Genomic DNA, 11,519 nt, shown 5'->3' with positions numbered 1-11,519 from the left:
ACGACGTTCGTTTGCTTACGTTAGACCTGAGCCCAGGCTCGGAGTGATTTACTGTGATTCGAGGTATTATACCTCAGGTATATCATTCGCTAGTGGCTAAGCTTCGTCTTAACGGTATCTTGTCAGGGATTAGTTTACGGTATTGTATACGAGTTAGGCCTACTTGTGTCCACTAGTCACGATGGTATTGCCTCGTAGTGGCAAGAGTTCGAATAGAGTCATGTTGAAGAAAATCATGATGAAAATTCAGATATGCGTAGTTGGTTCGCACTATACAGTATAGTCTCAATGGCGATAGTACAATAGTACGATCAAGAAATGTAAGTATAGTCTACACTTACATTCCTTGATCGTAGCCCGTAGCCAGGGTGGCCGTTCTTTCATTCTTTCCTTCAGAAAGAAAGGCTATCTTTCCTGTCAGGAAGTTCCTGAGAGAAAAAATGCATATTTTTCCCGGAAAAATAGGAAAAAAAGAACATTTTTGGAGGAAATTGGGGGAAAAATCGAGAAAAAGGCGAAAAATGAAGAGAGGGATGTGATTGATCACTAATCAATGATTAGAGGCATAGATATGTGCCGTAGTTCTGACAGAAATATAACTGAAACACTCGGGAAATTTAGGTCTGTAACGACGGAATCGACGGATCTCGTCCTTGGATCTTAGGCGCGCAGGAGTGTCCATCAAAAAATTCGCAAAGTCATGCTTTGAAGGAAATATATCTCATGATGAGATATATTGACTTCGATGTGCGTTGTTAATTAGAGCAATCACTCGACCAGAATTGAGTGAATTAGCGGATGAGCTACAGTCAGTAACGCGAGATTACTACTTACCAGTGTTGTGCAAACTAGTGGACATCCAGAGTCTCCATTTGTGACTCACCACTGTGAGAATACTGATCACCAGAATCGTGCAAATTAGCGGGTGAGCTAGGGTCACCAACGCGAGAATAGGTTCTCAAATTGAGAGTCTCAATACAGGAATCCTAAGCTCGTCTTTGCCCAAAATATTCCGAAGTGGATAAATCGTATAGTAGTCACTCTTAGTCTTCAGGTCATCATAAAGAAGCTCGTACGCTTTGCAGTTCTTCTTCCTCGGATAAGGTATGATCTTCCCCCATTATCACTCACCTTCGTACATATACATATTACTGCAGGTGAACCACGGTGCCCAGCGGAAGGAGGCCCATGTACTGTTGCCGTGGTCCTAATGGAACAAACGTCCAGAAATCACTCCGCGAGGGATTCCACCCACCCTCAAGTTGAGGGTGGCTCGGTGGATACATCGGACCGTCGCGAAAGCTTCCACTTGCCTATCACAGCTTCGAATGGGCACCCTCTTCATCACTGAGTAAAGCACCGGTTTCAGGAATTATGAGTCATAATAATAGAGCTAGCTGCCATAGCTAAGCGATCGAATCTATTATCAGAATTGAATTCTGCGGGAATCGGCCATTGCCAATAGCGCGATACCATGCTGTGAATATCACCCATCCCACACAATCATCAAGGTCCCATATGATAGAATCTGCTAGAGAGACACAACTGTGCGTCGCTGCTGGGAGATACAGCCTGTATCATACAGGTAACGTCCCGAACTATCTTCGTTAAAAGAACTCCCAAACTCTCGGCCGGCAGCGCCGCCGGAATCTTGGAATGCTCACCTGGCGAAAATAGATGCTGCTAGCTCAATGGAGCAGATCACTCACTTTCCTTCTGAAGAAGTCAATCACATGCTTGGCTACGTCATCAGCGCTTATATCAAAATTCATAATTTTTGAAGCCCTATGCCTCACGATTACTGCTGCAATGAAGAATCTCCATGTTGCGTTTCAGTGACTGCGGAGTCTAAGTGACCGCGGAGAGTGAAGGAACGCTTACAGTCTTGAGCAGAGCTCCTCAAGACCGGCATAACTTGCGTCCAATATGCCATGCTGTACTGCGAATCGCTCCTCAGCGAAAAATTTTCTATTTTGCCAAATTTGCCAATTTTGGCTATCTGCCTATTTTTCCCTATTTTCAGCAGGAAAAAAATAGGCCGAAGGAAAGAATACCTATTTTCCTCCCACCGGGCACCCTGCTTGGAAGGATACTCATCACCGAGAGTAACGACCTGAACCAATATCTGGTCTGATTCGGGGTGTGTTAGGCTATAATTACCAACTTGAATGCCCCGCGAGAATATGGGCTGTCACCTGGAAGTAACGGAGATGATGGCGCAGGTGTGAATAAATAGAGATTACGAGGTCCATGTAGCACTATAGAGTCTATAGTATAGACATAGTTCGTTCATTCTGTACGTCGGCCTCGTCAATCTCGCCTCTCTCGACCAGTAATTCGAGCTGTGCGAGTTCTTTTTCGATCCGGGATTGACTCCTCATTCGCGCGTGCGCAAAAACTTCGGCCAATTCAGGGGAGGTGATTAGCAGTGTTAATTTAACACATAGCGAAACAGCGGTTGGAGGGAGCAGTGGAGACGTCATGGACTATCATGATAGAGAATCTGGGGTTTGAGGCTCCACCGCGTCACCGTCTCGGGCTCTCGAGCGATCAACTGAGAACGAGAAACATTCATTTCCAGAAGTTACACTTCAGATGAGTGTCACACCAGTTCGATATTGCGAAACAAAATATTATCATTCTACACTGAGAGGCCAGAAGTGAACAGAACATCTCGTTTGCTGATGCAGTTGTCGACGCAGTGAGCGAGAAGAGCCGACGACCGCATAGTTATTAGCAAAGTCACGTGCCGGTGTCAACAGTCGCCTACCGACAAGGGTTCTCGGCTTGGTATCAGGAGCCGGAAGGACGATGCCCTGGCAAGATTGACAGTGGAGAGTGTAAGGAATAGTTTCGATTTTCCTACGACAGGGCTGGACGACAGTTTCCGCAGACTTTCTTTAAAGGCGCGTCGTTCTTCCGAGAGGGACCTGCTCATAGTTCGCCGCTCGACAGACCTGAGCGGCACCGAATTCCCAATAATCAAGTAGTGCTCTGCTACTTCTCTAATTGGTCCCTCGAAGAGCCGGGAACAGATTGGCTCTGGCCATTTGTCCAGGTCCATTTAGTAACCGGGCTTGGCGGCTGTGATTGAGCCTACCAACGCTCTCAACTCGCCGCGATGAAGAAATGAATCGGGGCGCACCACTGGTTGGCTCCCCACCGTCTGTGGTCGACCATCCGTCTTGGTCCAAGCATGCCCCTTACCGAGGGCCTCTGTCGTGAATGTATTTGTGGGTGGGTTTACCTCTTCCTGCCTCAGACGTGGAGGCTTACTTGTGTCTGAATGGATGACAACACATTCATTTTCCAGCTCTCGTAGTCTTCTCCCATGATAACCCAGGTCATTCTCAGCAGTAATTCTTCAGAATCTCACCCCCCCCCCATTGGGGTTCAATCAGCTGCTGGTATGTGATGAGGTCAACTGCATTCTGGAGAGCATTCATCCGTGTCCTATGCTCAGACAGAGCTCGGCGAGATAAACACCGCATATCTCGTCGTTCAATGCACAGGAATAGATCCAGGATGCCCACACGGTGATTCAGCAGCTTCACCAAGCACTCACTGATTGAAGCAGGTTCCTTTTCACCCAATGTCTCAAGTCTAGCAAGGGCCTTTTCTCGCAGGTCTACCTGATGACCCGTGAATCAGATCTGACGGATTCGACCGTATGCAACCCGTGAAAGACATGAGAAATGCTGATTAAACCCGGACTGACCTCGAGGTCCTTGAGAGTCCAGTCAAGCACTAGTCTGAGATATTCAGTGTTCTCCACAGAGTTCATCATCCTGCATCCAACAGACGTCACATTTTAGCGGAGACTGCACCCACATGGAATCAGTGCTTGCATGAACGATCGGCTTCTCTTTGAAATCTGAGTTATTATCTGTAGCGCATCTTTAGTCTTAAAGACCTCACGAGCTGATCGCGCTTCTGTGCGCCTCTTGAGCGTCTCCAGCTCGGTTACCAAGCCAATATATTGTCTCTGATGGGTATAGTGAATAGTTGAGTTATCGTAGAGACTCGCTCATATACTCAGTGTATATGTGGTGTATTACACCGTGAAGTACAAGAGATCGCACGCTGAGCACATCAGTAGACCCCGCACCTTGATTTTGGCAGTTTCGGCTTCTGCTACGATACGTCTAGCGCGTTCCTCTTCGCATTGTACACAACCACGCCGAGAAGTTGACATGGGTATTATTCGTTGCTGAGAATCGTCAACTGTAATGGCGGCCAAATAGATAATGACAGCAATCCCACAGTTGCCCTTGCGCATGGCAATGTTCTCGAGTCGAGAGTCAAGGACACGTCGAGAATCTCGACGTGTCCTTGTGCAACGTGGGCCACGTTACGTGGCGAACGGGAAGGCATAAGTTGGTTCAAGAACGCGGCGTTCTCGATTAAACTTACGCCTGGCCCTCATCTTCCGGGCATCAATCGGCGCCCCCTCGTATGATTCCGTGAAAATTTTGGTCCTAATTCAATAAGAGTATTTTTCGGCCTCCAAACCACGGACTTCGAATCGCTCATATTCCGATAGAGCTTGTGCACTAGCGTTGGTCGCGGCAACGTCATGAGGCGTGCAGAACCGATCGCTACGCAAGAGTACAATTCCGGATCGGTTGACTTGAGCTTCCGAGGCAAGCAAAATTCATATATCACACAGCACATGAAAATGCAGCACAGCCTCCAGCGGATTTCACAAACGCATTCTTAGCGCGACTCACAGCGCTTCTTTGTACAGTTCAGCTCCGCTGAGTTGTACAACTTACAATCACCATCAGAATTCGCGTCAGGTGACTCAGGCCGAACCCTGACCAGGGTTTCACGAACGTCGTTGATTCATCTCTCGACTCACCTGCAACGCCTGTGGCTTTGGCTCATGCCTCGATACCTTGTTCACTCTGGTGACGGACGCGGGACCTTTCGACACGTACTCCAGCTGAGCTGGGCCGTCTTGCTCGATTGGCTGAGAGACACTGGAGTTTCACCTGTTTTACGTGAAGTGGCGTAATTCTCTGAGAAAACCCCGATATTCGCGTCGCGAATATCTCGAACCTCGCGATACGCAGTAGTCGGGGAATATATTTTTCACTAGTGTTGTTCATATCACGGGTGGAACTCCACTGAACACGTGTCAGATCGTCGAGGTGATTCAGAAAGTACTTCAATCACGCCTATACGAGAAGGAAAGACATAGTCAGACTTCTAGCGAAACTTTTCTAATTTGTTCGCGTCACGTAAGAGATACTCTCACTCGGCAACACTATAGGCTCGGGTCACTCCTGTTTATACAACGCGAGAAGACCAGCCCCAGGTGTTCTGTCGTGAGATCAGAGGGGCGCCAAAAGCGCTCCCAATCATAGGAGCGCCATTGAAGCTCCTAGTGAGAGGTTTACTTTTTTGTGGGAACAGAATTATACATGTCTAACGTGGTAGATTATACGAGCCACAAATGGAACGTTCATTAACAGCCTTAACCAGCTAAGCAAGCGAACAAAACGCGCAGAAGAACGGGCCTGAGAGGTCTATCGAACAAACACGCCGAGACCTGTTGGGCTCCTACAACCGGGCCGGGAAGAAAAAAACAATTATCACAGAGCAACCCGAAACCCGAACTGTTATCCGAGGCTGAGCTCTTATTAACGGAATCTAAAAACCCGAACTGTTATACAAGGCTAGGCTGTTATGCAAGGCAAGGCTGATACGCAAGGCAAGCTGTTATGAAAGGCTGTGCGGGGCGAGCGCGAAACTTCTTTAGGAAAGAGACACTTTCTTTGGAAGTATGGAGTTTACCAAAATATTATACCCTATGGTGATCCAGACATCTTGGCTACACTTATTGGTATGCTAGACCTGCCTACATCTAAGCTGATGCACTCGTGGACTTGTGATATGTATATAGGCGTGTCGATGTTTCACGAAGGCAGTCACCACGCTACCACTTCAGAAGCCCAGAGCATTGCAGAAAGGTATAATTTTCAAGAATCTATTCCGCCACCAGTAGAATCAATACCGTTGGTATGTCTTGTTACGATCGATTTCGCGGAAGCACCGGATAGGAAGATCAATTTCGTCTGCACGTCAACGTAACCTTAATTGTGGTAAGCAATTCCGCGGTTAATCAGTGAGGCCTCAATTCGAGAGTTTGTTGGGTTGACCAACTGCGTGGGCACTGGCGAGCAACGTGGGAAAATATGCATATGCTCAACTGCATGTGTTGATGGTAATATGAAAATTCTGAGGAAATTTCGGGAAATTCTCATTGATTCCTGTACATTTCCAACCCAATTCGTATATAAACTCCTATAATCACTGAGCTGAACGCATATTCTTACACACCTAGCGGGCTTCATATCAAGAAGTGTATCGGACCGGCGCAAATCTACTCTGCTGTTCTCGTTAGGGCCGCCTTTGTTTAGCCTCCGGATTCTGAAAGATGTTTGAACGCTACCGTGCAGCCAGACGGCGCAGTGGTTCTGATATCCAATCAATATTCCGTAACGAAGTGGAGATAGCCCGAAGGTCGACACTAGATTCGTTCGAGATAAATGATGATGATGATGATGACTGCAGAGGAGATGGAGATTCACATGCCACGCCAAGGACTCGGAGTGGCACCTTGTCAAGTGATGTTGTCCCTGCTACGGAGTCGCCTGAAAAATGGGCAACTCCGACGTCGCCGACCATGCTGAATGTAAAAGGCTGGAGATCCTCGGGCGCTCAGGTAGAGTCTCGTTTCACGAAGAACGCGGGGACGGTTGTAAGGCATTCGCCCGACAGCTTTACTTGGACAATCCCTCGACTGCACCTTAGTGAGAAGATAGGCACTACTAGATTCAGAGTTTGCTCTGATGCTGATGGATGCAAAGAGGGCAGAAAGGGAGCTGAAGTGGCGATAGAATATGCAAAGAATGATAAAAACGAGACTATACTCAAGTTGTACTCGATGAGAGACCGATTGGGATTTAAAATGATGATCGATGATAAGGAGATTATTGTTAACGAGGATGCGGCCAAGGTAGTATGATGTTGCCAGTACACATTCCTTCACGGTTGTAGCCAGGAGGAAGGGTGTGTGGATTGATAAAAAGCCGTAAAACGTATATAGTGGCAAACACCATGTAAAACTTAGTAGTACTATAGAAGTAGCAGAATTGCAAGGTCGACTACCTAGTGAAAGCTATGAACATGAGCTCGTTTTCTCTTTCTTTGGTATAGTCTTATTGTATAAGAGCTCTTTCCTAACTTTTAGTAGCGTCAAAATGACAATGACGTTTCACCCTAGTGATATGAAAAACACTTATGAAAAACGCACTTCACGACTACTGCATATCACCGCGAATATCGCGTTTTTCACCGAGTTTTACGCCACTTCGCATAAAACTGGTGAAACTCCATTGAATGCTGTTCTAATGCTTCAGACGGATCGCTTCCAATTCGCATATGAAGTTAGAGCGCCCCAACTAGCTGAGATGTCGTCGTCTTCAAAGGAGTCGCCTCTGAACATCAAATGTGATATTTTCTCTGTCAACGGCCAGGCTGTGAATGACGATTCTGCACTCTAGCTGAATTTTCCCGTATTTTTAGCATGGGTATTTCTTGCCTGTAGAGCGATGTGAACTTTGGACTTGTCGAAGAGTAGCCCCGGTTCGAAAGACATCATCGTCTTGCTCATACGTCTGAAACATTTTCCAGTCTAGTGATTTTTTATCTCAATTTTTCCTAATATAAGTGGTCGGTCGTAGCCTCTGTCTCAGCTGAGCTGTCACCACGACCTCAGAGATTCGCGTTGGTAGTGTATAACGGGATTGGAATATATGTCCGCTTTCCTCAGCTGAGGTCAGGGGTTTCGGTACGAATTCGGGTAGAAACGTACCGAAACTAACGAGAATTTTCCAAAATTTCCGCAAAGTTCATGTGCATGTATAAAGTTGACTTGCAGTATTTCATGTTGATTCAAGGCTATGGAGTGTCCGAGGTGGCTTGTCGCTGGCGGGGGAATGCCTTCCGTCGAGAAGCAGTGAGATTTGTGCTACAGTCTAAATTTAAACAGCTGCGAGATAAGGACACTACCAGAGTGCCCTACTATCTCAAGAGGACCAATAGCGGCAATTTACCTGTCTACACCGACTTTCGAGGGGGCAAGCCTTACACTGTAGTGACGCATATACGTGGCAGCATGGAAGTAATCATGGGAAGGAAATCTCTTATAGAACGCGTGCGTTGAATACATGAAGTCTGTGTGATAGTCGGGATCCGTGGTCTCTGTACGGCAATTGTATTTTTCATTTAGTCCTTCGTGACGGACCTGCGTAGTGTACTGTTTGGTGAGCGAGAGGACCCTTCCCTGAAGAACTCCCATACAGAGCGACGCGTCTATTCAGCAGCTGATGGGCGACCGTCAAAGCTCAAGAAGGAGCCTAAAGATCCGAACAAGGAAGTGATAGTATTCGGGAACAAGATACGGGTATTGGGACTGAGGGAAAAGTCAATTAAACAATGGTTGATGGAACTTGGTTTCTGACATTCGTCGGGTCTGCTGCGTTAGTGAATACGATGGAAACAGACGTGAACGAGGTTCCTCTTGGAAATGAGTTGGACATCGCCAGCAAGGCATCAAGGATAAAAGCATAGAGGAGTCGAGTTCGAGGAACTGAGTCGAGTCAACATGCCAATTGAACATCTCTCGCGAACTCATCGCGTTCTTCTGAGTATTCGCCAAGGATACTGAGTTGGTCGAATTAAAACTTTCTGGCAACTGTTTGAGGAGTCTTTATGGGCTACAACCGTCTCATGCTGTTTCAAGCCTAGACAACCTCATTGAGGCAGAATCACGGGGGAGTAGTATAAGCGAGTTGTCGATCGATCAAACCGATGTTCTAATGCTCTTTGGTAGCGTATTTCTGGCGCCCAGGAATATTCTTAGCGCTAGAGGATTAAGCAAGAATGCTCCCTTACCCTACAATGCATTGGGGGACAAAAAGCGACACCTGGAAGATTCGAACTCCCGCGCACATAGACCAACGGCTTAGCTAGCCGCCGTCTTAACCACTTGGCCGAAGTATTTAATTTCTCATCGCTCAGCGATGAGTCTTCCATCCCTTTGTTCAGTGGGAAGAAATGTTCCACACCAACTACAGAATTCATTAGGGGACAAGTGACGACACCTGGGAGATTCGATCAGGAATATCTCGAGTCAGAGTAGTGTTTTCAGTAGAGGCATTTGGTCTGTCGGGTTTGAGGGAACATAAGGTCTCATTATGATCAGTGCGTAGACCAACTTAAGGAGAGTAGTGCTCTTCAGCGTGAGCGAGTTGAAGGCTAAAATTCTGAGGCTTCATTTTGAATCACTCGGCGAGCTGTTTGCAATACTAGTCGAGTCACTTCCAGGCGCTCATACTTGCTGAGTTATAACGACACGAAAAAACCGTATCTAGTGAAAAGTGCAGGTCGATCAAAAGCAGCCAAATGTGGAGCTCATCGAGATCAAAAACCTTATGTGCCACTGCGTAGGACATTGTTGCAGTGATAGAACGTTGACGAGGAAGTTGCAGACAGTTTAACCCAAGCCGCATTTACAACGCCAAGCACCAAAGAGAGGGAAACAATACTAATTAACATGAGCGAGAATGTGTCGACGATAGCGGTGATAGATGAGCTAAGGGATATGATAATCGTCCAAGCTCTCCATCGCCCTCCTCGTGAATGACGGCCGTCTCGGCCTAGCAGTGGCGGGAGCTGATGAGCAGCTCAAGACACTTGCTGATTCCAAGAGCGACGCTGATGATCTGGACAGTCGTGAATGCTGAAGAAAGCGGTACGTTATAGTTCGAAGAAGAAACTCAGCCAACGTGACGTGGAACACCTACCCGTTCTGATAGATTCTTATGGGACCGCGCAGTGTTGAACATAGGGAGAATACTGCTACCGAACAACGCCGCGCCTTCCCTTGAAATAGCGGCCTGGCGAACGTTGTCCTGTATGCGTTTCACGAGATCTACACTCTCGGAGGGTTCTTGACAAGAGCCAAAATTTGTGTCTATTGACAAGGCGTAGGTGTCATCAGGTACTCCACGCACGACCGGTTCTGGTGATTTCGGAGCCACTATGGCGGAATCTGGCAAACACCCGAGAGATCTGTATTTGACGATCTAAAAGTCCAGACGATAACCGCTAGCGGGATGTGATACTGTTCTGATTTGCACGTTTACCATCAATCTTGATAAGAGTTGACTCATCGTCGTCATCATCATCAACAGATCCCTGGACTTGCAGCGCTGCAGGTAAAGGAGGTCCTTCTCTGCTCGCCAGGGTGATATCCGGTGGTGGAATCCTCGGTCGTTTGCAGGGTAGCGGCTGAAGTCAGGCAACAACAAGAGTAGCGTTGCCAGGCGCTGTAGTTCTCACAGATGGGGATCCCTGCAGCGTCCGATCGAAGTTGTCCAAAATAACGCGAGGAAGTCTGAAGCGATGATATTGATGTTTTCACTCAAAACATGAAAGAATTACTTCATGGATTCTAATGACTCGCTTACAACAGCCTTGGGTCGGGGCTCAGCCGTGCCGTTGCCCAAGTCGAAGAGACCGACCGACGGGTTCCTAAAAACAAGAATTTCCTCTGTCTTACCGACTTAGCCACCCGTCCTTATTTTCGTCCGAATAGGTTGCTCTTGGAAAGTCATCGAATGGGCTGAGTGCCTCTGGAGCGAGGAGTTCTCCCATACTATACTGTGGTTGAATCGGCGGTGGCGCCGAAGGGTCGTCCTGCGATGCACAGTTGACCACAGAGTCAACGTCGGCCAAAGCGTCCACAGCCTCGTCAACGTATATCGCGCCTTCATCAGGCACTAGCTCTGCCGCCTCCACCGCGTGAACAGTGTACCATTGGCCGTTGACCAGTACAGGGGCCGAAACCGTATCAACAGGATTACGATTATGCATCTGGACCGCTCGGAGACCAGCCTCGAGAGTATCGAGTCGCTGGGCCACAGTGGAGGTGATGACATCAGATTTGCCGAGGGCACTCTGGCGTTCTTCTGCCAGCTGCTGTTCTAGTATGCGGTTTCTCCACATTAGCAGGGCCTAAGCGTCATTAGCAAGAATGTTGTAGCGATCGTGAAGTGGGGGATGACCGGCGGATCACTCACCACGAAAGCCGTGAGTTTTCGACTATCTCGTGTTATCTCTTCACTTGATCCGCAAGCTGCATCAGCATACTTCGCCGAACACTGGGTCGAAGATGAGTGCACATGCAGAGGGCTCGTCGAACAGCCGGTCTGAGGCAAGAGCTCTCCGGAAATCGACCTTCATATGCACACACGATCACGATCCAGGAGACCATATGGATTCTGTCATGACTTACTGTATGCTGCCTTGGTGGTGTCATGGTTTGACTACTACGTGTTCTTCCAGAAGGCCTGGACAATCGGGCGGATAACACTCTCCACGACCACAACACAGCCTGAACTGATTCCATTCGAGTGCTACTATCATTAGATCTAGGAATTTCAATG

The 11,519-nt window shown here is 47.7% G+C and overlaps 2 protein-coding genes and 1 non-coding gene across 3 annotated transcripts; 1 reads left to right on the top strand and 2 right to left on the bottom strand.

Moving 5' to 3' along the window:
- The first annotated feature begins 6,408 nt into the window (after positions 1 to 6,408).
- On the top strand, positions 6,409 to 7,774 carry Pmar_PMAR025840 (hypothetical protein). The gene is made up of 2 exons (XM_002766689.1): positions 6,409 to 7,024; positions 7,428 to 7,774. The coding sequence occupies exons 1-2, from the start codon at positions 6,443 to 6,445 to the stop codon at positions 7,569 to 7,571; spliced, it is 726 nt and encodes a 241-aa protein (XP_002766735.1). The 5' UTR covers positions 6,409 to 6,442; the 3' UTR covers positions 7,572 to 7,774.
- A 1,216-nt stretch (positions 7,775 to 8,990) lies between these two features.
- Pmar_PMAR025839 lies at positions 8,991 to 9,072 on the bottom strand. Its single transcript has one exon. It is a non-coding gene; the product is annotated as a tRNA-Ser (tRNA).
- Positions 9,073 to 10,368: 1,296 nt separating this feature from the next.
- On the bottom strand, positions 10,369 to 11,079 carry Pmar_PMAR025838 (hypothetical protein; the record flags this gene model as incomplete). Its single annotated transcript, XM_002766688.1, has 3 exons — positions 10,369 to 10,468; positions 10,516 to 10,605; positions 10,634 to 11,079. The coding sequence occupies 3 exons, from the start codon at positions 11,077 to 11,079 to the stop codon at positions 10,369 to 10,371; spliced, it is 636 nt and encodes a 211-aa protein (XP_002766734.1).
- Between the last annotated feature and the right edge of the window lie 440 nt (positions 11,080 to 11,519).

The sequence above is a fragment of the Perkinsus marinus genome (assembly GCF_000006405.1).
Source record: "Perkinsus marinus ATCC 50983 genomic scaffold scf_1104296972058, whole genome shotgun sequence".
Lineage (NCBI taxonomy): Eukaryota > Perkinsozoa > Perkinsida > Perkinsidae > Perkinsus > Perkinsus marinus.
Note: the sequence above shows the minus strand (reverse complement) of the source record. Positions and strands in the feature narration are given on the sequence as shown.

Bases quoted from the DNA above. Each gene is read 5' to 3' on its own strand.
- Pmar_PMAR025840 (XM_002766689.1), top strand. From the start codon at position 6,443: ATGTTTGAACGCTACCGTGCAGCCAGACGGCGCAGTGGTTCTGATATC. The intron at 7,025-7,427 runs GTAGTATGATGT...CTAATGCTTCAG, and splicing joins TTAACGAGGATGCGGCCAAG to ACGGATCGCTTCCAATTCGC.